The sequence below is a fragment of the Myxine glutinosa genome, chromosome 14, assembly GCF_964187855.1.
Source record: "Myxine glutinosa chromosome 14, kmMyxGlut1.1, whole genome shotgun sequence".
Taxonomy (NCBI): Eukaryota; Metazoa; Chordata; class Myxini; order Myxiniformes; family Myxinidae; genus Myxine; species Myxine glutinosa.
In genome coordinates, this window is record NC_136274.1 from 27764899 (window position 1) to 27789164 (window position 24266).

The 24266-nt window shown below is 46.4% G+C and overlaps 2 protein-coding genes across 9 annotated transcripts; one reads left to right on the plus strand and one right to left on the minus strand.

Annotated features, from left to right (window-relative positions):
* Positions 1-249: 249 nt before the first annotated feature.
* On the minus strand, positions 250-3230 carry LOC137439533 (uncharacterized). The gene is made up of 4 exons (XM_078768116.1): positions 2928-3230; positions 2670-2752; positions 1028-1619; positions 250-745 (listed from the first exon to the last, which is right to left on the minus strand). The coding sequence occupies exons 2-4, from the start codon at positions 2713-2715 to the stop codon at positions 649-651; spliced, it is 735 nt and encodes a 244-aa protein (XP_078624242.1). The 5' UTR covers positions 2716-2752; positions 2928-3230; the 3' UTR covers positions 250-648.
* Positions 2411-24012, plus strand: LOC137439530 (large ribosomal subunit protein bL17m). Of its 8 annotated transcripts, none has more exons than XM_068135364.2 (6): positions 2411-2547; positions 7555-7699; positions 7823-7891; positions 19982-20153; positions 20486-20741; positions 21110-22655. In XM_068135364.2, exons 2-6 carry the CDS (start codon positions 7577-7579, stop codon positions 22218-22220), a joined length of 1731 nt encoding a protein of 576 aa, XP_067991465.2. In that variant the 5' UTR covers positions 2411-2547; positions 7555-7576; the 3' UTR covers positions 22221-22655. The 8 variants fall into 8 exon arrangements, with proteins under 8 accessions (XP_067991465.2, XP_078624238.1, XP_067991467.2 ...); XM_068135365.2 differs by lacking the exon at positions 2411-2547 and adding an exon at positions 23640-24012 and having other exon boundaries at positions 7474-7699; positions 21110-22080; XM_068135366.2 differs by lacking the exon at positions 7555-7699 and having other exon boundaries at positions 2455-2547.
* Positions 24013-24266: the final 254 nt, after the last annotated feature.

The following is a 24266-nucleotide window of genomic DNA, read 5'->3' on the forward strand; positions in this document are numbered from 1 at the left end:
CTTTGGTTTGAATACCCAATCCCTCCCCACCCCCCTCCCCAGTGATGGCATTTAGAAATGGTTGGGAGAATAATGTGACGTCAGAATCCCTACGTCCCACACTCGATTGGGCATATCACCGTTCGGCCATGCTGGGGCGTACACCCAGCATGTCCGGTTACTATATGCGATGTAGCATGCATGTCCGAGTACGATAATGCCGAACGTGCAATCTGATAAATCGTTAAATTACATGAACAAACATCAAAGAGCAGTCAACTGGGAATATCTTTATTGTGATGCCACAAGATCATGTATAATTGGTACGAAATGAAGATAAACTAGTCGAAGCAAAAAAGAACGAGACAAACAGCTATGTGACAGTCATGATGTCACCTCGGAACCGTGTTGAACATGATGGAGACCATACAGAACTAATACAATCATCAGGGGGTTAAAATAATTGAGTTAACAAATGCCAATGAAGATCCAATAATATACCAATAACAGAAGGAAGTGACAAAAATGAGACGTTTCTACAGATTGAGGGGCTGAAGCAATGTGCCATTCGGCCAATACAGTGAGCATGGCCTTAAAAATCCCTGTTTCCCAACCGTACGATGGATCGTTAAAAAGGTCTTCCGCAGATCTTGATCGACGCTCTATCCCCTACTCCTCGATAGGGATTTCAGCAAGTTCTTCCACATGCTCCTCCATAGATTCCGCAAAGTCCTGGATGGAAGCCAAGCTATTCTGGATGACATTGCTGGTAGAGAAAAACAGGGCTGAAGTTAGTTCGTTAAGATCTCAAGATGTTTCTGAAGCTATTCGTTTCCCTGAGGCCAGAACTCATGGGACGGAGATGCTTTGCAGAGCATCTGGATTCTAGATTGTACTTTTGGGTCACTCTCATGGTGGAAAATGATTGGTTTTATAACTAGTCAAATGGCACAAGTATGAATGACATTTAAGTCTGACCACACTCGATCCATAACATGTACAATATTTACCAAAAATCCTGGAACCATTCCCTATTCTGCTCACTCACCTGATTCTCTGTCCCTCCTGGGATTCACGGATCTGCTGGGCGAGTTCCTGGCCCTGCTTGGCCATGTCTTCGGTGTATTTGCGCACCTCAGCCAAGCGCAGTGCGATCTTCTCTGGAACCTGCTCCAGCTCTGGCCTGGCCTGCTCCTCCAGATCCTTCAACCACCTATTCATATCTTGCAAGGCATTCTCCCCGACGCGTCTTGCCTCATTTGCTGCTACTTCAGCCATTTTCCTCGCCCTCTCTTGTGCCGGTTCGGCTTGTTCTTGAACATCCTTGAGCCAGGCCCAAGCCAGGGACTTGGCTTCTTTTGCCATTTCCTCAGCGTAGATTGACACATCTTCGGTGAGCTCACTGGCGAACACTTTGAGTTGATCTACAGCTGGTTCATAGTTATCAACTGCGGCCTGTGAAAGCGTCTCACCATACTGGCGTGCCTTGTCAGCAACCGACTCGGCATAGACCTTGGTCTTGTGGGCGATGGGGCTGAGGTAACCTTCGGCAGAGTCGAGGAAGGGTTGTAGTGCCTTGGAGAGCTCCTCTAGGTGACTCTGAGGAGGAGTTTCTTCAAAGAAGATGTTCGCTGTGGCACCTGTGCGCACGGATGAAGAGACCAATTGGAGATTGAAGAAGCTAATGGACACCACAATATAGATACAAGCTCTTCATTAGAACGAGCAATCATGAAACTAGAAAAACAAGGCAAAAATCTTGTGTATAACTTGAATTTGAGCAATGACCTAAAAATATGGTTTAAATCCACCTCATTCAAAACCAGAGCATCCACGTCCAAGCACCACAGTACAACCACACAAAGAAGAGGCATCCTAATACAATTGTTCCAGTATTATCATTGCTACGATGTACATTGTAAAAAATTATACAGCGGAGAGGCATTCAAATGGGGAGTGAGATTGGTGATGGACAAGGCACATGATAGAGGGTCTCGAAAACCTGAACTTTAGGATCTCTCGGGGTTTAAGGACACTAGAGGCCAGAACTTCAATCTCTCATAATTGTTGGGATCTCACGCCAGAGCAGATTGGAAGCCTGTGGTAGCGCAGATTGGAGCCATCACTCGTGTAAAGACCACATGATCTATGAGGTGAGGGTCCCGATCACGGCACTGCTAGACATTTCGTTCATATGCATGTTGGACTGAGGAGGGGCCAGCTTGGGTCAGCATCCAGTTTGTCACCCTCAGGTGTGCAAGGGTCTCTAAAGGTCTCTGTTTTGTCGCTGAAGTAGTGCTGCCGGTACAGGTTCAGATTGGAAATTGGACTTTGGACAAGGTTACCCTAACCTCACCAACTATTCGTAACATTAACCTCCTCTTTGGTTAAACACACTGGAGGATCTTTATCTATAGCCAGATGTGTCAATGTTAGCTGACTGATGTTCCGGCTTAAAGTCCTTCCGATGGACGGTGCACACCTGGATGCCTCTCCCTGCATGCGAAACACCGACCGACAGTTTACATAGTCGAGAATTAAACCCATACAATAGACAGCTCATGCAAGGTAAGTAACTTATACCTCTATGCACCATGCATCCTGTCGGACATTGCTGTGGAGTAAACTAATTTATCAATCTTCCTCGGTACTGATAGCGCAGGTTGTGTGGAGCTCAAATGGATTCTTACCAGCCAGCAGAATGACGCAGAGCAACGAAATTGCTTGCAGTTGCATGGTTGTTTTATACTGCAGGTGTTTCAAGTTCACAAATCTGTAGAGAGACACACACACACAACCATTAGTTTGACTCCAACAACTACTCTCAACCAATTCTAATCACAGGCATCAACTGCAGAGAGAAGAGGAACGCTCTCAGGTGTGCAGTCAGGCTCAGGAAGTAAGGACACTAAACCCATGGCTTGAAGACCCATCACCAAAGTACTCACCTTAAGGTGTCCAATCTCCGTCTGACTAACTCACGACCAACAGACCCTTATATACATGCACGAGGCTGCCACGCACTGCACGAGCTAAAGTTCCAAGTTTGTGACACGTAAGTGGTGACGCCAACAAACCGCCATAAAAGAAATCACGGTGTGACACGTCTTTGTTTTCGCCGTGCTTTGTTACCCAATAGGGCAACGAGTCAAGGTCGAAGCTAAACCGAGGACCCCGCTGTTTGCACAAACCCAGTTGAGAAAGCTGGATCATCGGTTCAACATCGCAACTCGCTTGAGTTGGTAACCTTACCGGCAAGGAAAGGTTGATGTAACCAAGATGGACCTTGAATGGAGTACAAATGGTCTTTAACGGATGTGGTCTAGCACTAGACCCTTCACTCCTGGATTGTGAGAATAGATGAGATAAAGTTGTGGATGAGGGTGATAGGTTCCACCAAAGAAATGGTCTACCTTGAACGACCATTTTAACAATGTGGTGTGCCTTTACTTATTTATTTTATCCATGTCTGAGGTTCTTGGAGGAACTTTGTACATGTAGCACATGCCAGACAAGGACGTTTGGAGACAGTCATGAAATTTCACATAAATGACGACTCTGTAGAGAACAAGAAGCAAATTGACATAGTATCCGGGATTTCAACATGGGATGTACCATGGATAGATTTCAACATGGGAATACCCAATTGAGTATTCATGGAATAGAGGTCGAGGCTCATGGAGAAGCGGAAAGATGTTCAAGTAGTAAGGGAAACATATGAAAATCTGTTAACTAAATTGTTACCAAAAAATTTCTTCACCAATATGTTTGTAAAGGTGTGTAATAACATGTGTTAAAATGTTGAAGGTCAACTCCCGTAGGAAACCCAGAAAAAAAGCTGTTGAATTCGGGTACCGAAAAATTATTTTCGAGAATTTTTATTTTTTTAAATCGGCCCTTAAGTAACTTATGAGGGGTCAAATAAGGGTTTTTCATGATTCTGAGTTGATTGTTAACATTTATATTTCACCACAGACACTCCTTTGTGGAAAAATAATTTCTAAATATATCTCATTTTCTACTTTGCAGGACATGGAGTCTAGCAATATGGATGAAGACGTTACTCCACCTGTGCTCAATTGCTTCATCTGTGCACGCTCGGATACACCAGCTGAAAGGCTCATACCAGGCAACTCCAAAGGGATACTCAACTTTATTGAAACAAGCAGAAACTGTCGAAAATGTTACTGTTGTGGAACGTATGAAGGAGGCTCAAAAGGAAGGAAAACTGAGGTACCACCAGAAGTGTAAAAATGATCTGTACAACAACTTTGTTGCAACCACCAAGAAGTCAGCTCAAGCATCAAAGGCAGAGAAAGAGTCATCAAAGTTGAAGAGAAGACGCACTACTTGTGAGTTCAGTTCATCAACTGGTTGCAGTTCTAGAAGATCACAGTCAGTTGACCTCCTGTATAAGGATGTATGCATTCTTTGCAACCAACCAGCCCAGCTCTACAAAAATAATCCAGCACAAGCTAGAAAGAAATACAGAGTGCCAGATAATTTGACTGCAGATACACTGAAGGCAAGCTTGCTGAAGACAGCACGGAGTCGCGGGGATGACTGGGGCACTGAAGTCACTGGACGGTTTGTCCAAGACTGATGAGGAAGGAAAAAGGAAGAGAGGACAGAGGAGTATTGATGAGGAGCGAGAGGCAGTTTTTATTGAATTCTGCGAATGGTTAGACTCAGAATTAGAGCATGGGGTAATGAACATGGACCAAGTCCATGAAAAGCTGCAGGAGTTTGATCAGTCATCAGAGAAGAGCCTTTCTTATTCAAAGCATTGGCTAAAGATAAAACTTCTAGAGAAATACGAAGACACCTTGTATTTCACAACACAGGAAAGAAGGGCAGATGTACTCTGTCTCAAAGATGGCACCGACAATATTCTGCGAGGGCATCATGCTAATCTTGACCATGGAGATGAGAAGACTCAGATCATAAAGACGGCACTCAAGTTCATATCCAATGATATTGCCTTGATTGATTTAGGTCCAAAGTCATACCCCACCACACACAGTATGACTGACATCGATAGTCAGCTGACACTTGTTCCTGCAAGCCTTCAGATGTTCTTGAGACCGATTGTCAAGACAGACGACGAAAGAGTTGCCGTTTGGGGGCAGAATTTTATTAAGGCCTGTCGACCTCGGTCTGGAGTATTGCCACACCAAATGGGGCTTGCCATACAACTTGATCATAGATTTGGGTCAAAATGGATGCTCAACAAGTTCCACCGGCTGGGATACACTGAGTCTTACACGGAGACACAAAACTACAAATACTGCTTCCTTAATAGTAGGAGTGGAGATGATGTTCCAGATACTTCTGGCACTCTTGACACCATTGTGGAGGAAACCGATGAACAGATCAATGATGAGGTTGCGGTTGATGCTGCGCTTGAGGATCAATCAGTGATGACAGCCAAAGTGCCAGTTGCCTGTATGACCCTTTCAGCTGGTGTATCCGAGCGTGCACAGATGAAGCAATTGAGCACAGGTGGAGTAACGTCTTCATCCATATTGCTAGACTCCATGTCCTGCAAAGTAGAAAATGAGATATATTTAGAAATTATTTTTCCACAAAGGAGTGTCTGTGGTGAAATATAAATGTTAACAATCAACTCAGAATCATGAAAAACCCTTATTTGACCCCTCATAAGTTACTTAAGGGCCGATTAAAAAAAATTAAAATTCTCGAAAATAATTTTTCGGTACCCGAATTCAACAGCTTTTTTTCTGGGTTTCCCACGGGAGTTGACCTTCAACATTTTAACACATGTTATTACACACCTTTACAAACATATTGGTGAAGAAATTTTTTGGTAACAATTTAGTTAACAGATTTGTGAAATATCTCATAAAATGCCCATACTAAAGGAGGACATCTTGAGTTAGATTCTGCACGAAGAGTTTACAAAATGGGTAAAAACCTCACTCTTGTCTCCCCTCACTCCGCTCCTTTCTCCACTCCTCACTCCTCTGCCTTTCTCACTCCTCACTCCTCTTCCTCACTCGTCTCTTCCCTCACTTCTCTCTCCCCTCTCTCCTCTCTCTCCCCTCACCACTCTCTCTCCTCACTCTCATCTACTCCTCACTCCTCTCTACACTCACTATCCTCTCCAACCCCTCACTTCTTTCCCACTCCTCACTCCTCTCCCATCCTCACGCCTCTCCCACCCCTCACTCCCTTCTCGCACACCTTACACTCCTCTCCAACCCTCACTATCCTCTCCTTCCCCCTCCCCTCGGCTGTTCCCCTTCCCCTCACCTCCCCTTCTTCCTTCCCCTTCTCCCCCCCCCCCCCTCTCCTCTTCATATTCCTGTCACAAAGCGACTCTGTGTTGCGTGGCAACGCCGGATACTTTTGCCAGTAAAGAATAAAGAGAGAGGATCCATAGCAAATCCCACACAACACATATTGACCGGTGAAACCCACGACACAGAAGGGAGGACTCTCTGCACGTTTAATAAGGAAATAACTATAACTCGTGAACGTGTATGGTGGTTGCCGTTGCTTTGGAGAGTGCTGGTTCGCAGACCGCAACAATACCTATCCTTTTTGTCCACTTTGCAACACTATGCAGACATTCTTGTTTCAATATTTCGTCTTTTATCCCAAAAAAATTAACTCACGAGGACAAAGAGCAATTTCAGTGAAACTTTGCTGACTCACCTCCAACGCACCTGTTTACAGTTCCTTGGAACCTTTGGACGTGGGATCGTGACACGTCCCACGTAGCCACGGGGACCGACCCTTGTTTCACGGGGCACGTGACGTGCAGTGGTTGTAATAACGCTAAAATAACACAAAAGAAGCAGGCAATGGTCAATGGTCCAAACACAAGTTCAATCGTGCTTTTTACCGGTGTTTTCGTCTCCTCTTCATTGCTCGGAGACACTTAAGTGGTTAAAGGTGGTTTCAGGAAAGGGGATCATTCAATGATTAATGGGGTACTTTCCCTCCGAAACTTTGGAGGGGTTTGGGTAAGCATTTGAACAGATACAGATGCAAGACCAGATAACAACACAAAAGCTCAGCCAGTTGAGCCAATCCAGGGCAAGGCATTTACTATTTAGACCCATCTGATATTTGCTAAATATGAAAATGCAGGTAGGCTGAATCATTTCTCTAATTCCAGATGACAGTTAAGCGGTGACGTTCACTCCAGAATCTACTCTTCAAATAGGAAGCCAGGCAAGGGAAAAAAATTATTCTCTGTCTTATCGGATAATAGGATCGAGCGAGCAGTCAACACTGCTCAGTCAAATTAAATAATAATTATGGAATGCTCTATATGCACTGATTAGTGGCCATGTCGGCATAGGTCGTACCTGCACAATCAGGAGGCGCTCTTTATTTATCCTTTTATTTGTTTCTTTTGTGTGTGATGTTCTCTTTTTGTTTTCCTTGAGAGTTTATGGTACTAAACCATTTATATGTTTAAAATAAAACGCGATTTGATCGTAGAAAAAGAAAGGAGAAGAAAAGTAAATTCCGTTTCCGCTTCCGCTTCTGAAGTAAGCAAAGCTCATGTGTAGACATGCGGCTGTTCCTGTCGTTGTTCATCAGCCATGGCCGGACAACGAGGAAAATGGGACTCGGACTCGCTAGTCGGACCGACATGCTCAGGAACCTGCTCACTGCGCTTGTCCGCCATGAGCGAATTTTGACGACGACGGGACGAGCGGACGAACTTCGGCCTTACGCAGAGAAGGTTATTCTGCACCTGTCTGTTTACTTGTGTGTGTGTCTTTCCCTTGACTTGTCTGTCTGTGTCTGCTCGACTTTTCGGTGTCCTGATGGAAACGAACTTATTATGTTTTCTACTTCTCCTCAGATCATTGATTATGGCAAACTGGGGGATCGGAATGCGCGAGCCATGAAGATAGCCGACTTTTGGCTCACGGTGAGTACTGGTGATGCTGGTGGCAACGGCGGTGAAGTTGATATTGGTGTTGCTCCTCTTGGTAGCGTAGGTGTTGGTGTTGACCATCGTGGTGGCGGAGGTGTTGGTGTTGACCATCGAGGTGGCGGAGGTGTTGGTGTTGACCATCGAGGTGGCGGAGGTGTTGGTGTTGACCATCGAGGTGGCGGAGGTGTTGGTGTTGACCATCGAGGTGGCGGAGGTGTTGGTGTTGACCATCGAGGTGGCGGAGGTGTTGGTGTTGACCATCGAGGTGGCGGAGGTGTTGGTGTTGACCATCGAGGTGGCGGAGGTGTTGGTGTTGACCATCGAGGTGGCGGAGGTGTTGGTGTTGACCATTGAGGTGGCGGAGGTGTTGATGTTGACCATCGAGGTGGCGGAGGTGTTGGTGTTGACCATCGAGGTGGCGGAGGTGTTGGTGTTGACCATCGAGGTGGCGGAGGTGTTGGTGTTGATCAAGGTGGCGGTGCTGTTGGTGTTGACCATCGAGGTGGCGGAAGTGTTGGTGTTGAACATCGAGGTGGCGGAGGTGTTGGTGTTGACCATCGTGGTGGCGGAGGTGTTGGTGTTGACCATCGAGGTGGCGGAGGTGTTGGTGTTGACCATCGAGGTGGCGGAGGTGTTGGTGTTGACCATCGAGGTGGCGGAGGTGTTGGTGTTGACCATCGAGGTGGCGGAGGTGTTGGTGTTGACCATTGAGGTGGCGGAGGTGTTGATGTTGACCATCGAGGTGGCGGAGGTGTTGGTGTTGACCATCGAGGTGGCGGAGGTGTTGGTGTTGATCAAGGTGGCGGTGCTGTTGGTGTTGACCATCGAGGTGGCGGAAGTGTTGGTGTTGAACATCGAGGTAGTGTTGGTATTGACCATGGTGGTGGTGGTGTTGACCACCGTGGTGGTGGCGTAGGTGTTGGTGTTGACCATCGTGGTGGCAGAGGTGTTGGTGTTGACCATCGTGGTGGCGGAGGTGTTGGTGTTGACCATCGAGGTGGCAGAGGTGTTGGTGTGGATCATCGAGGTGGCGGAGGTGTTGGTGTTGACCATCAAGGTGGTGGTGCTGTTGGTGTTGACCATCGAGGTGGCAGTGCTGTTGGTGTTGACCATCGAGGTTTGCGGAAGTGTTGGTGTTGACCATCGAGGTATTGTTGGTATTGACCATGGTGGTGGCAGTGTTGGTGTGGACCATCGTGGTGGTGGTGTTGGTGTTGACCATCGTGGTGGTAGCGTAGGTGTTGGTGTTGACCATCGTGGTGGCGGAGGTGTTGGTGTTGACCATCGAAGTATTGTTGGTATTGACCATAGTGGTGGCAGTGTTGGTGTGGACCATCGTGGTGGTGGTGTTGACCATCGTGGTGGCAGAGGTGTTGGTGTTGACCATCGTGGTGGCGGAGGTGTTGGTGTTGACCATTGTGGAGGTGTTGGTGTTGACCATCGAGGTAGTGTTGGTGTTGACCATCGTGATGGCAGAGATGTTGTCGACCGTTGCAGTGGTGGTGGCGGTGCTCCTGATAATCATAGTGGTGGTTTTGATGACACTGATGGCAATAATGGCAGTGGTCGTTGTGGTTATGTTTGCAACAAAGCTGGTGGTGATTATGGTCATGTTGGTGGTAGTGGTGATAGATAATTATGTTGGTGGTAGTAGTGGTGATAGATCATGTTGGTGGTGCTGCTGATTGTGGTGGTGGTGGTTGCGATACTGGTTTATTATTCATACTAGCAAAGTTACCTGGCAACGCTGGGAATATTACCAGGTTAAATGTCCCACATACTGACTGAATGAATAACACACACTCTCTTTTACTAGTCCCCAACCCGGATGGCTCTGTCTATCCATCCCACCTGTGATTTTACTACTTTTTCCCCCTTTACCCTTTAACATATTCAACTGACGCTTGGTACATGGCTTTATTATAAGTTGCAGAACAAGTTAGAGTTTCAGGACATTTCATCCATTTTTAAAATTTATGGCTTTACTATGCAAAATATTGGGACCGGTAGGGGACATGTAATGCAAAGCAATTCTCCCTCTTGTTATTATACATACGCGTTTTGAAGAAGAAGAAGAAGTGTGCGAGGATTTCATCGCTATGAATTCCAACATTGTGCCCAGTGACAACGGTCCCTTAGTATGCATGCTTTGTCAAAAAACCAAAGCAGCCACAGGTTTTGTCCTCGAGCAAATACAGACAGTCACTTCACTTACGGGAATATTGAGGGGGAGGGGGGGAGGGTGTGGGGAGCTATGCCGAGTCCCTCCTTCAACCAACTCTCTTCTTCCCCTCCATATCCCCCTCTCTCCGGATCTATTGGATTACCACAATATATTGGATTTAAATTTAGGGACAAACATTTTATTTATGCATAATACCAAAACGTCTGCAAAATATCAAAAATATTGAACATATTATTGCAATGTTTTTGGGTAGACAATATTGGTTGTTTTTCCATCAAGGGCCAATATATATAAATTGTTTGACGTTCCAACTCCAGAGCAGCCCACATAGAGAGGGGGACTCCCCTCCGCTTCCGGTCCGGTATGAAGAGGACGCAGGAGTCACATGCTCGCCGCTTCTTCGACCGGGCCACTGTCAGTTGCTTGCTTTTTTGGTGGTCGTGCGGATTTTTTGGCCATCGAGTCTGCCCTCTGCATAGCCCTGGCTCTGCTCCCTGCTTCGCCTGCCCGGCTCCTTCGCCTGCTCGCTGTTTCCTCGGGCACGCTCTCGTGGGTTGTGACCATCGCAGCGGTTTGGTGGCGGTTTCCCGCCGTGATGATCTAGATTTGTAGCGGCGGCGGTCGATTGCCGCTGCATTTGCCGCTTTGCCGTGATCAACCATGGCCTCGTGATCGTCTCTTTGCTCCTGCCTGCCCTCTGCTTGGTCCCGGCTCTGCTCCTGGCTTCACCTACCTGGCTCCTTCGTTTCCTCGGGCCCGCTCCCGTGGGTTGGGACCATTGTTTCACCTCCTCAACCTTGGCCTCGTCTCGTCTCTCCGCTCCTGCCTGACATGGCTCTGCGGTACTACGCCGCAAGGCTCCTTCTGCTCAATACCCGCTCCACCCCATCATGCATCTCTGCCATCAAATCAAATGGACTCCTCCGACGACCCAGGTACATTCACCGTGGCTCCGGTCGTAAGTTTGTATATTTGCAATCAGGTCACTCCATCCCCGTCCTCTGGTCGGCTCAGCGCACTCTCACTCTTCGTCCCAGCGCACCTGGTCACAGCAACGCACACAATCACACCTCCTGCCTACGAACCCTGGCTAAATCACCTGAATTCATCCCTGCTGTTCAAAACAACATCAAGCTCACCCTGTTCAACACCCGGTCCCTCAACAACAAATGCCTCATCCTGAACGAATACATCCTGGATAACAAACTGGACTTTCTCTGTCTCACCGAAACCTGGCAACAACCTCTGGACTACTACACACTCAACCTCACCACACCCAATGGATATTCCTACGTCAATAAACCACGCTCGGGGGGCCGAGGTGGTGGAATTGCCGTTATCCACCGTCAAGACATCAGGACCAGCCTCATCCCCATCGCCTCATCCTCATCATTTGAACACCTGGCTTTTAAACTCTCTGGTCGCACGCAGTCAGTCATGGCTGTCGTCTACCACCCTCCCAAACCACACCCATCATTCCTGTCTGACTTCTCCTACTTTCTGACCCAGCTATGTTCCCTCTCCCCTCAATAATAATAATAATAATGCATTTATTTTATATAGCGCTTTTCAGGAAGCCCAAAGACGCTTTGACAGAGTGCAAAACATAATGCATAGCAAAACATAATCAATCCTCCTCCTTGGTGATTTCAATATCCACATGGACTCCACTGACTCCATAATAACCACTGACTTCACTGATTTACTCACCTGCTTTAACCTCACTCAACATGTCGACTTTCCTACCCATATCCGTGGTCACATTTTGGACCTTGTCTGCTCCACTGGATTAAATTTGCACCATCTCTCTGGCTCTGACCTCACCCTCTCTGACCACTTAGCTATCACTATGACCATCAACATCCCCACCCCAACACCAAGACCAAGACATTATCGCACTATCAACTTCCGTAAGCTAAACGCTCTTTCACCGACCTCATTCTCATCCACCCTCTCTGAAAAAATGTCCACTTCTCCCTTTGTTGACCTCCACACCCCTTCCGACCTCACTGACTACTACAACCACACTCTCTCCTCTCCTCCTGCCTTGACCAGCTTGCGCCTGTAAAAGCCAAAACAGTTTCTTTCACCCATTCTGCTCCCTGGTTTACCCCTGAACTCCGCCTGATGAAAACTCGTGCTCGCCAACTTGAAAGACTCCGCAATAAAACAGGTCTCACAGTTCACTCCCAAGCCTACAAGGACCACCTACAACACTACAAAGATGCCCTCTCCCGCGCCCGCTCCGCCTACTATCACATTATTCACTCTGGCTCTGGAAACCCAAAAGCACTCTTCTCGACAATAAACAAACTCCGCCGCCCCCTGAACACCACCACCCAGTCATTCACAGTAGACAACTGCATCTCCTTCCTCTCTTTCTTCCAACGCAAAATTGACAACATCTACAACAGCTTGACCACCGCCGCACCCGCTCCCCCTCCAACCACCTGCCCCCCCCATTGTCCTGCCATCCCCTGTCTCGGTTCTCCCCAATCTCCCCTACTGACCTCTCTGAACTCCTCATAGGAATGAAAACTGCCACCTGCACTCTTGACCCCATCCCCTCCAGCTTTGTCAAGGCCTCCCTTCCTGCTCTCTCTCCACTTATCATTGCAACAATAAACTCCTCCCTGTCTACAGGCATCGTCCCACCTTCCCTCAAAATTGCTGCTGTTACCCCCATTCTAAAAAAACCTGGTCTAAACCCTGACACCCTAAACAACTTCAGACCCATCTCCAACCTACCCTTTCTGTCAAAAGTTTTGGAACGCGCTGTAGCCACTCAACTCAAACATCACCTCTCTGCCAATAACCTGTATGAAACATTCCAATCCGGATTCCGCTCCAACCACAGTACTGAAACTGCTCTCCTCAAAATCACGAACGACCTTCTCCTCTCCTCTGACGCTGGCAACCTCAACATTCTCGTCCTCCTCGACCTCAGCGCTGCCTTTGACACCATCGATCACACCATCCTCCTCACCCGACTTGAATCCACCTTTAACGTTACCGGCACTGCCATCTCTTGGATTAAATCATACCTCTCCGACAGACGCCAGTTCATCTCCATCAATAACTGCAAATCCCCCACTGCTCCCCTCGCCCAAGGTGTCCCCCAAGGTTCAGTTCTTGGCCCCCTCCTCTTCATCCTTTACCTGTCCCCCCTCGGTCACTTAATCCGCCGTCATGGTCTCCAATTCCACTGCTTCGCCGATGACATCCAGCTTTTCATCTCCACCAAGTCCGTCTCCACCGACACCCACTCTATCCTGACAAACTGCATCACTGAAATAAAATCCTGGCTTCAAATCAACTTCCTCAAGCTTAACTGTGATAAATCTGAAATAATCATCATTGGCCCAAAAACGCTCACAAAATCCACCCATAACTTTGCCCTCAACATCGACGGTATCCCAGTATCCACCTCCCCTCACATCCGGAATCTTGGCGTCATCTTTGACCAAACCCTCTCCTTCGACAAATACACTAAACAGATCACAAAGTTAGCCTTCTTTCACCTGAAAAACATTGCCCGTCTCCGCTCATCCCTCTCCTCCACGGCTGCAGAAACCCTCATCCACGCCTTCATCACCTCCCGTCTGGACTACTGCAACAGCCTCCTCTATGGTTCACCCTCAATAATCACCAATAAACTCCAATACATTCAGAACTCCGCTGCCCGTCTACTCACCCATTCCCGGACCCGTGACCACATCACCTCCGTCCTTTACAAGCTTCACTGGCTCCCCATCCCCCAGATAATCCAGTACAAAATCCTCCTCTTGACATACAAAGCCCTCCATAACCTGGCCCCATCCTACCTGGCTGACCTCCTCTCCAGACACACTCCCACCCGCAACCTCCGCTCTGCTGGTACCAACCTCCTGACCCCCTCCATCTGGACCAAATTCAGATCCTGGGGGGACAGGGCCTTCTCCATCACTGCTCCCACCCTCTGGAACTCACTACCTCACACCATCAGAGACTCCTCCTCACTCACCACATTCAAAACATCACTAAAGACCCACCTGTTCAACACTGCATTCAACATTCAACCCACAGCATTTAACCCCTGACTATCACTTCTCCTTCTCCCTCCTTTTGCTTTAAATATTTCCCGATTGATTCCTGTCTTTTTGCAATTGTTGTTTTCATGTATTGTTATGCATTATGTTTTCCACTCTGTCAAAGCGCCTTTGGGCTTCTTGAAAAGCGCTATACAAAATAAATGAATTATTATTATTATTATATAGTTGACTGTGTAAAAAGATATTGAAAATATATGTTGTTGTGAGACAACCAGAACACACTCTCTAAACAACTGTATAGGTATAGTATACAGATCAAAATCGCTTTTTGTACACCGCTCCTTTCCTATGTCATCTCCAAGCGCTGCATGACGTCATCGCCGAGCACTGAAGGGGGCCCGGCAATGACGCACGCTGATAGGGAGTACTCAGTTTTCACTCCCGTTGTTTTCTTGTTACTTGCCGGAATATATTTCGGCAAGTATGTTGGTTGGTTGGTTTGTCTGTTTGTCTGTCTGTTTGTGCACAGTCCTACGTATATATCGTTGCATATAGCATCGCCATACTTTACACACATATTTGCCTTGCCCTGGAATAGACTGTGCCCAATTTTTAACTCTCTAGGCCCAAGGTCAAGTTCAAGGTCACCCAAAACGCGAAAATCGTTTTTTGCTAACTAGCAACGGGACCCGCCATCACGGTCGTCTCTCCAACTCACAATCCCACGAGATATGCGGAAATGACGACCCAAAACCAATTATCTTCTTTTTGATTCGTATATAAACATCATTAAAAGTAAATAATGACCTCGGCCAAAGTTCAAACGACGTGGGTTTAATCTCTACATGAGAGAATTCCACATAGCTATTTGGGCATTGTATAAACTAACAGATCGCTGTCTCCCTCGATCTTGCCAAGGCCGTAACACCTATCGGCTCAAAATCCTTTTAACTGTTGACTTGATAGTTTTTACAATGAAGGAAACACGTACCGGGAGTACATACGACATAGCGATTGTGAATGTGACAGCTCTGAGGTGTCTTTCGCTTCGCATCGCAGTGACGGCGAGCACCAACATGGCAGCTGTAAGATTAAAATTTGGCTTCAAGCCCCCTCACCACCCATTTATATAAATCGTTTAAATAATCACTTGTGCCTCCCAATTGAAGCCCCGCTCTTATTGCGGGTACCGTTGCTAGTAATATATAATGGCAACACAACAATTTTTACCGCATTGCTTTGAAGAACGGGAATGAAGGGGGAGGAGCGTGTTAATATGTGTGGTTGAAGGCTTTGAGTTGTTCAAAAAGATAATTGGTTTTGAAGATAATCAAAAAGAAGATAATTGGTTTTGGATCGTCCTTTCCACATATCTCGTGGGATTGTGAGTTGGAGAGACGACCGTGATGGCGGGGAGTTTGTTGGCATTCTCTCAAGCAGGGATTCAACCCATGTCCTTATAAAAGGTCTTTGTCCGATGTCATTATTTTTAACTGTGTGTTTTTATTCGTCAGGTTGCGATCGGTGCAGCCGTTTGTGCGGTACCCGGGAAAATCCAAAATGGCCGATTAAAAAAAAAAAGTACATTCCGGCAAGTCCTCGGTCTCTGACCGATTTTTCATTTGTTTGTTTTCTTGTTTGTTTGTCTGGGCGATATCTCAGCCATCCTTTGAGCTAGGAAGCTGAAATTTTGGCACAATGAAATGTGATTTTGAACATTCACAAGATTGGAGATGGGATAGCCTGATTAACGTCCTTGTCACATGGCAGCGTGCTCCACAATGCCTCCCGTCGTGCTTTGCAATATTTTGAGTCTGATCATATGTGAGAGATTTCCTCTGGTACTAGATGAAGGGGTGGCATCTTCTGAGCCATTGATGGAGATATTTACTGCCTGTAGTAATGTTGTGTGTGGTTTTTCAACACTTCAGGGTGTTTTTTATTTTATCTTTGTTTATTTGTTTCACAATCAACTGTGATTTCCTAAATCCTCATGAGGGGCTTCTGGTGTTCAGTAATCTATCTATTTGTCCATGCACCGTGTTCGTGTTTCTGTGCAGGAGAAAGACCTCATCCCGAAGTTGTTCCGCGTTCTAGCACCGCGCTTTGCCGAGAGTTCCGGCCCTTACCTGCAAGTGGTGCGCGTACCGAACAGTGCGAACCTCGACAGGGCACCGACCTCCGCGATAGAGTATCTCGGGAACCCACTGCCGCCCCTACCGATCAAGCGAAGGGCGCCCGACGACACCTTGCTGAACACGCTCATCCGGGGTCTTCGTGAAGAAATGCAGGACAAAATCAAGTTGCAGCCGAAAGCAATGGAACCGAATCCCAAGTTGGAATCCGGCCCGGCGTCCCGGTCGGATTCCTCCCTGAACTGTGAGCCTGTGTCGAGCTCTGAGGCACCTGCAGTTCCTCTGAATCCCCACTCGAGTTAGAATCTGGATTGTTTTGCCTTTGATTGCCCCGACTCCGTGGACTCATACTCGAACCTGAGAAGCAGCTTACTTGGACAGATTAACCAGCCATGTGGCACAAGACTCAAATGGAGAGTTTTTATTCTGTGTCAATCATCGTAACAGAGTTTAACAATTGATATCACGTGACTCGCGTTACATTGTTTGTTTTTTCTGATCCACAACTCGGGGTTTGAAATCCCCTCTTAAGCCACTGTCCTGCATCCCTCTTCCTTGTGTGGTGTGCTGATTCGATTAAAGGGAAACTCAGCTTGTCCGATCACTAAACAAATCATTATTGGATTGAAACAGCGAATCGGTAAATTCCACCTTGTTGAGTGAGTTTCCCAAGAAATCCTTCGTGTAAAGTTGAACCCGTTTAGCGATTCCTTTTAAACCAAACTTGCTGCGATCACTTATTTGTGTCCACTCCGTTTCCCAACGTGACCATGTGATGGATGCATCGTGGAGCTCCGTGGAAGATCGAAGGATGGGACGATGAAAAGTCCAGCAGCCAGGGTATCGTATGGACCGGTTTACCTCGGCACGAGCTGATAGGGGCATTCGGTCAGAGTACAAAGTTCAACTTGGATTAACTTCCTGTGTTCTTGCCAGTGTGGAGATTCTGATTCAAGAAAAAAAAAAAATCTTTAATTTCCAACTGGAAGGCCCTGCTTGATTGGAGCCACATACGGGCAACAACCTCTGAACGGTCCCAATCATTACTACATTTCCGGGTCAATTGTGGAATGTTTTTCCTAAATTGTTTTTATGAACTGGCTGTCCAGGTCTGACGTTCGATTGAAAGCGATTTGGGACGGAATTTGAATTTGTACTATTCACGACATCTTAACTCTTCGATGCAGGCGTCAAAAATCCTACATAAACGCAGCCATTGGGCCTCGGAGGCCCAGCGGATGTATTCGTGTAATGTTTTTATTTCTTATAGATTAATTTTTTTCTTTCATATCCTTTATCAATCCAAGTTGATGCTCATGGATGTGTATTTGCTCAGAAAATGTGAATCATTGATCCTATTAGTTGGAGGAAGCCCATACAAGTAGTTTTTTTTTTCTTTGCAAAAATTTTTTTTTGTTCTTGGTTTTTCACCTTTTTTTTCTCTAAAAGGTTGAGGCTCATGGAGGAGTATTTGCTCAAAAAATATGATTCACTAATCCTTTAATTTAGAATGTATATGTCCACAACTGTCAAAAATCCTACACCTATGCAGCCATTGAGCCTCGGAGGCCCCATGAGTGTGTTGGTGTAAAGTTTTTTTTTTGGTTTTTTTTTGGTTTTTTTTCCCCCATTTCATATTTTTGTCACTGAATTATTTGTAACCAAGTTATAGGAGCATATAATGAGGCTCAAATCAAGAAAATAATGATATAACATAGGAGTACAACAACATTTATGTGGGACCTCAAAGGCCCCAGGCCTGCATTCTTGTCGGATTTTCGGGTTATAAGTGAAGAATGAAGATTTTCCCACGAGCCTGAATGAATTTTATATATTTTTTTATGTCACTGAATTTTGTGTAACAACATGAAAGTCGGTGAAAATGAGGCTCATTCCCAAAAAAATTTGTGCAGCATCGTTTTTGCAACAAAAAAAACCATGTGGGCCTCCGAGGACCAATCACTGCATCCAAGGGTTAAAATCTGTAAAATGTACCAACTACCAGTGTCGGTAGGGTTGTTTGCATCTGGCTAACCTAACCACAACACCTGGCTAACCTAACCATAACACCTGGCCGAACGTGCATCCACTTAACTTACCCTCGTCTTGCATGTGAAACACTAGGATGACAGTTCATTGCTGGGTCGGGATTCAAACCCCAGCTCAGAGGCAGGGCCCATACCTTTAGGCTTTCCTCCCAGCCCTGAGATGCCAATAGGCAAGTCCCATATTTAAATAATGCAGATATAATTCTCTTTCCACAAAGAACCAGAATGCAGGGCTTGTAGGAGTACATTAGTTTGTAGTTTTCTCACCTGTACACCTGTTGCTGTCATTGATGATCTACCAATAAACTATTCTCACAACCTTCTTGCAGTAACCTATAGGCTAGGGGGGAGGGGGGGTTCGACTATAATCTATCGAAGGATGGCCGATGTGTCCCCTGAGGCTCGTCACCTTGGAGCTGCTCAAACGATACGCCGTTGTGTGCAGGATGACATTTCCCGGCCCGCTCAAGGTTCACTTGATCTTTTCTACCCCCGATAATTCGCCCCAGGTCCACTTTTCTGAATTACCAACTTCTTTCCTCGAAGTCCTAGCTGTGTCCATGTCTTCTCTTTGTTTTTTTTTTAATCCCTGTTTTTTACCTCTCCCTCACCCCCACCCCCCTTCCCACGCCTCCTCCCCCCAAGTCCTCTTCCTCCCACAGATCTCCCGATGTCCCTGCTCTCAAATGTTGTACTTGTGTGCTTCCCCCTCTCCCCATCTGGTCTCCCGCTCCCTTTTTTTTGTCATTAATGTTAGCTCTTACACGAGCCTCGATCTTGTACACAAAAAAATAAAAAATGAACCGAGGTTGAGCTTTTTGTGCTTGGAAAGAAATATTATCAAGATGTGTGTGAGAGTCGAGATTGTTGAGACATTTACGATCGGTGCGGTGAACAGAGAACGCTCAGGTGAACGCCCTTTGACCTCGGATTTTTGAGTGCTGACCCGTGCGATACATTCTGAAGGTGACACGACCGAGCGTTTGGTTCTACCTGCCGATGGTAGTTCACGAAGCGTGTTGCGCTTGCCTGATGGACTCTCAATCTCAGGGTTTGGTTTACCCTGAATACCGCATCGAGTAGACCCACCCAGGTTTGTCAACATCATGTGCAAGCTGAATTCTCAATGAGGATGTGCTGGAGGATTCCCCGTTAATCTTTATACTGTTGCGAGTTGTGGTTGTGGGAAGCCTGGTTGGTTGTGGTGGAGAGAAAAGTGTGTGGTTGAACACATGAAGATGTTTTTGTCATTATTATAACTAAATTTTCTTTGTAGATGATTTTGCAGAATGGTTGAACGTGGAACCCTTTGCCCTCTTCATTCACTCGAATTCAAAAAAAACTTTCCATTCCTTTATGTTGACAATCCTCCAGTCAGAGTAGTAGAAGAAGAAGAATTCTTTGGTGTTATTTGAAGCGGCACAAAGGATTATCTGCATCCGGGAACGGGGCTTGGGATGTGGAGATGCTTGGGAAGTACAAGTTGGGATCCAGGAGACCCAGGGTGTGTGAGCCTTGTAAGGGTGGGGGTTGGGAGAGAGATGAAAGCTTAGAAAGTGAGTTAAAAATCCCTTAAACAGAACGAGTTACACGGTGAGGAACCCATGATCCAGAGAAACAGAGTCGCCATGGACCGTTTGGGGTCACGACTCGGCCTGTGTTGCGTTGTTCTGTTCTTGTTACAGGGACTGAGGACGAGTTCTTTGCTGGTTTGGGGCTTTTCTGGAGGTGCTGATCTCAGTGCCTGTCCACTGATGTCCCCCGAACATGACCCAACTAGCCCCAGGAGGTCGAAAACGCCCTGGCTCAGTATCCTTCCGAGTCAGCGGGTGTATAGCCCAGGAGATGATGTTACAGGTGGGTAATGGGATTGTGATTGTGGGGTGAAGTAACAGTTATTAAATGTACAAATTTTAGGTTGTGATGAGTAATTGGTGTGCGCCATCGAAGTTGAATGACCTATCATTGAACAAAGCCTCCAGACATCTGTAATTGTCTCGGTTTGCAGTATCTTGTCGCATCTATAAGGTCCTATTAGGCCTGGATTCCCAGCGCTGTTTTGTACTGGAGGATAAACCAGACAGACGTCCCTAGTTTGCCATTTTTGGACACAAATGTATCAACAAATGTACAACTTACCCTCCCTGACTCCCCACCTCCCATCCTCAATATCTATTTTCTCCAATCAGTGACCATCCGTAGTTCCAGGAACTTCATGGGCTTCATGCTGCAAGCCCGAACCACGGACAGTGGCCTGACGGTGGATTCCCAGGTGGCAGCCAAGGGTCTGCCCGTCGGCAGGTTTGTTCACCTACCTCCTGGTTCCCATCTCCTGGAGTGCCAGGGTCCCGGAGACACTGCCACTCACACGGACAAGTCACTGAAGCGTATGCTGATGTTTGTGTGGCGAGCTCCCGAGAGGAACGTCGGGGAGATACGGTTCACGTAAGCCTGTCAATTGTACTCTAGCTTTGTGAGTACCCTGTCAATTGTACTCTGGCTTTGTGAGTACCCGGTCAATTGTACTCTGGCTTTGTGAGTACCCTGTCAATTGTACTCTGGCTTTGTGAGTACCCAGTCAATTGTACTCTGGCTTTGTGAGTACCCTGTCAATTGTACTCTGGCTTTGTGAGTACCCGGTCAATTGTACTCGGGCTTTGTGAGTACCCTGTCAATTGTACTCTGGCTTTGTGAGTACTCTGGCTTTGTGAGTACCCTGTCAATTGTAGTCCGACTTGTAGGAAGCAAAGATCAATAACTTAGCACGTGTTGTAGCCTGAGCTGACTGTTGGTTGCATCGTATCACTCCACAGGACGACCATCGTACAGTCGTACTTTGTGTTTTGGATCGGCCTCAAGTCCATCGTGCTCTCTCCTCGATCACCAACATCGGGTTCTTCAACTTCTGCTTCAGCGATATTTTCAGCTTCTGGGTACAACTCCATTTCTGCAGATAATTTGGATCAAAGTACAACCCACGGACTCGTCAATCTCGTGTCTACCTTTATCAACTCCACCGTCAACGGGTTCCAAGACAGCCTTCCCGGAGGACATTCCAGCACTGCTGTCCATTTTGAGCAGAGTCATCTCGGAATGTCTGACTTCGTGCTCCAATCCGTGAGGCCCCAGACGAGCCTCTTGCCTGCGGTTTTACAAGCCACAAAATCCCCACCAGCTGTGTCTGACATCAAACACATGCAGCTCAGTGTCGCAACTCCAGCACTACATTTATCGCACATGTCCAAGAATATGGAGGCGCTCAATCCATCTTGGAGCTATGGTGGACATGCTTCTTTCAAAAATCCAGTCGATCTAACCCAAAACTTGGATTTTCATCTGGAGACGCAAACACCACTTGCTCCAAAACTCCATGAGGTGTTTGGTGAAATGCCATTTGAAATGATGACCAATGTTTGGGGAGACATTTCTACGGGCTTCACATCACACTCGTCGACCATTGCTGAACCACAGGCCTCGGTGGGTTCACGATTGCCACATCCCCGAACACAAGACCTATTCATGAGGATACAAGAACCAACAGTCCAATCTTCATTTGGGAAGCCGTCCACGACTGTATCTCACAGTGTTGTTGACTGTAATACACCCGTTTTGTTCAAAGAATCTTCATTGCATCCCAAAGATGGGCTGCGGTCGACCCATGGTGGTACCAAACACCATTTCCCTCCACTCGCTCCTCGGCGCTCCGAGACGCAGCAGTCCCAAGACCTGGGAGACGTGGAAGCCCTAGGAACACCGTCCAATGAGCACAAGCAAGACGAGCGTGGTAAACCGATGATATTTGGATCGAGTGTGACCACAGTACCGGTGCTTGTTCTGCTTGCCAGTTTGTTGTTTATGATTGTGTGGCGTGTTGTGGTGGCTCGTTGTGAGCGACCGAGACCTGAACAAGTACCTGAACGATGAATCCCAGAAACTATGGAAGTTGTACAGCGGTCACCACCCAACTATTACCACCTTCGTGATCCTCACCCAGTCCTCACCCAGTATGGAAGTCTGAAAATCTTATCAGAACAAACCTTCACCTACAGTGTGCACAGTTGTGTTGTGAATGAGCTGATCAATTTGAGGAAAACACGAACAGGTGATCACCTTGATGCAGGTGCTCTCGAGGTCTGAGTGAAGTATCACACCAGGTGTGTGAAGACCGTGGTGAGTGGGTCGGACAATTTCCAGATGGCAGACGTTTCTGGTGTGTGACACACACTGGTCCTGTTGTTTGGTTGGATTGTTTTATCAATTTGAATGGTTTATTTGGTTTTGATTATTAAAGTTTAACTTTTAAAGATTTTCTTTTTTGATTGAGAATCAAATATCACAAATAAAGAGATTAAGACCCTTTATGTTTGATTTTCTGCATCATGTTGGTGATGTTGACCACAAACGAGCTGTTGAAAAGGAACATTGAAACTTGGAACAGCAACTTTTCTACCTGAGAAAGAATTTCATTTTTCCATCTTCCTGGGATTCTTCTTCCTCTCTTGTGACAAACACCATACCTGTGGTGTTCGGGAGGACGCACCAGCAGATGATCTACTGAGCTGTAACTGGTGGATCGGACGTCCAAAAGAAGTAGATGGCCCGGTGAAACACCATTTAGTGTAAAGTACCTGTGCTGTATGCACCTTAATGGAGAATTGTGTTCTTGCAGGTCAGGCCACCGGCACACAATGGCCTGATGTTTCTCCATGGGTCTAACCCGCTCCTTCCCTCCCTCTCTCAATCACATTCTTTTCAAGCATCTCTCAATCTTCACCACAGCTAGACAGCAGAGGGTGGGAGGCTAAAACACCAACAATGGAGTAGAGAGGAGTAAGTAGAAAATGTTAATACTTTTCAATGACTGGTGCAACATCATGATTGGGCTGTAGTGGTTATCTTCATTGTTCAACATCCTCAATATATTAGTCCCCTACCCGGAATGGACTATGGGTTTGTTCTCAGTCCTTCTGTCTGTCCCACCAGTGCTTTTCTGTACTTTCTCCCATACACTTTAACATATTCAACAGAAACTTGGTACTTGGCTTTATTATGATAAGTTACAGAACATGTTTGAGTTTCGGGCGTTTCGTCAATTTTTACGGAATTATGGCCTTTTTGAACTTGGAAAATATCTCGTTATGCAATGATCAGTTTTCCAGTCTTTTCCTCCTTGCACTTTGACATATTGAACAGAAATTGGGGACAAATATTGCAAAGCAATTCTCCCTCCTGTTTACTCTGATTTGAATTTGACATTGAGAGTAAAACTTGGATAACATTTGGGATTTAGTAATTCTTATAATAATTGACAAAAGTAGTAATCTCCACATCATCTGAACGTAGAGGTTGAAGAGTATGAGAAGTGATGCAGCACCGTCGAAGGTAGCAGGGAGCACTGTGGTCCAGGAAGCACCACCACGAGGAAGGACGAGGCGATGGCTGTCCAAAAGGAGAACGAGGCCTTCGGTAAATACAAGGCAGCCTTTTCCCCATTGAACTTCTCACACATTTGGAACATGCATCTGAACCTCCGCTGTCTTGCAAAACACACCTGTTTATGAACATTTCTATTCACAAGAGCTTCACTGTTTACATCTCATGACATGTGTGTTATCATCTTTATTCCATATACTAAGATTTCATATTTATCAATCACCACTTATGTACTGATTTTGCTTTTGCATTTGCTTAGGGTCATAAAAGTTATTTAACTTTCTTCAATGAGTTTTGGGAAACCTTATTGTTGGTGATCATAAATGTGTGTAATGCACATTGTAAGAGTTTCAGATTGTCATTGCGCCTGAAAATGTAAATGACATGGAATATATTGTTGCGGATCTCAAAACGTCGGCCTCCCCCTTATGAAGGGGGGATTAATCCCCTTGTCTTTTGACTAGCCGACGCGATCCGGGGCTATCACGTTCCTTCCGGTCGGTGTTAAATAGGGTTGTAAGCCGAATTCTTATTACC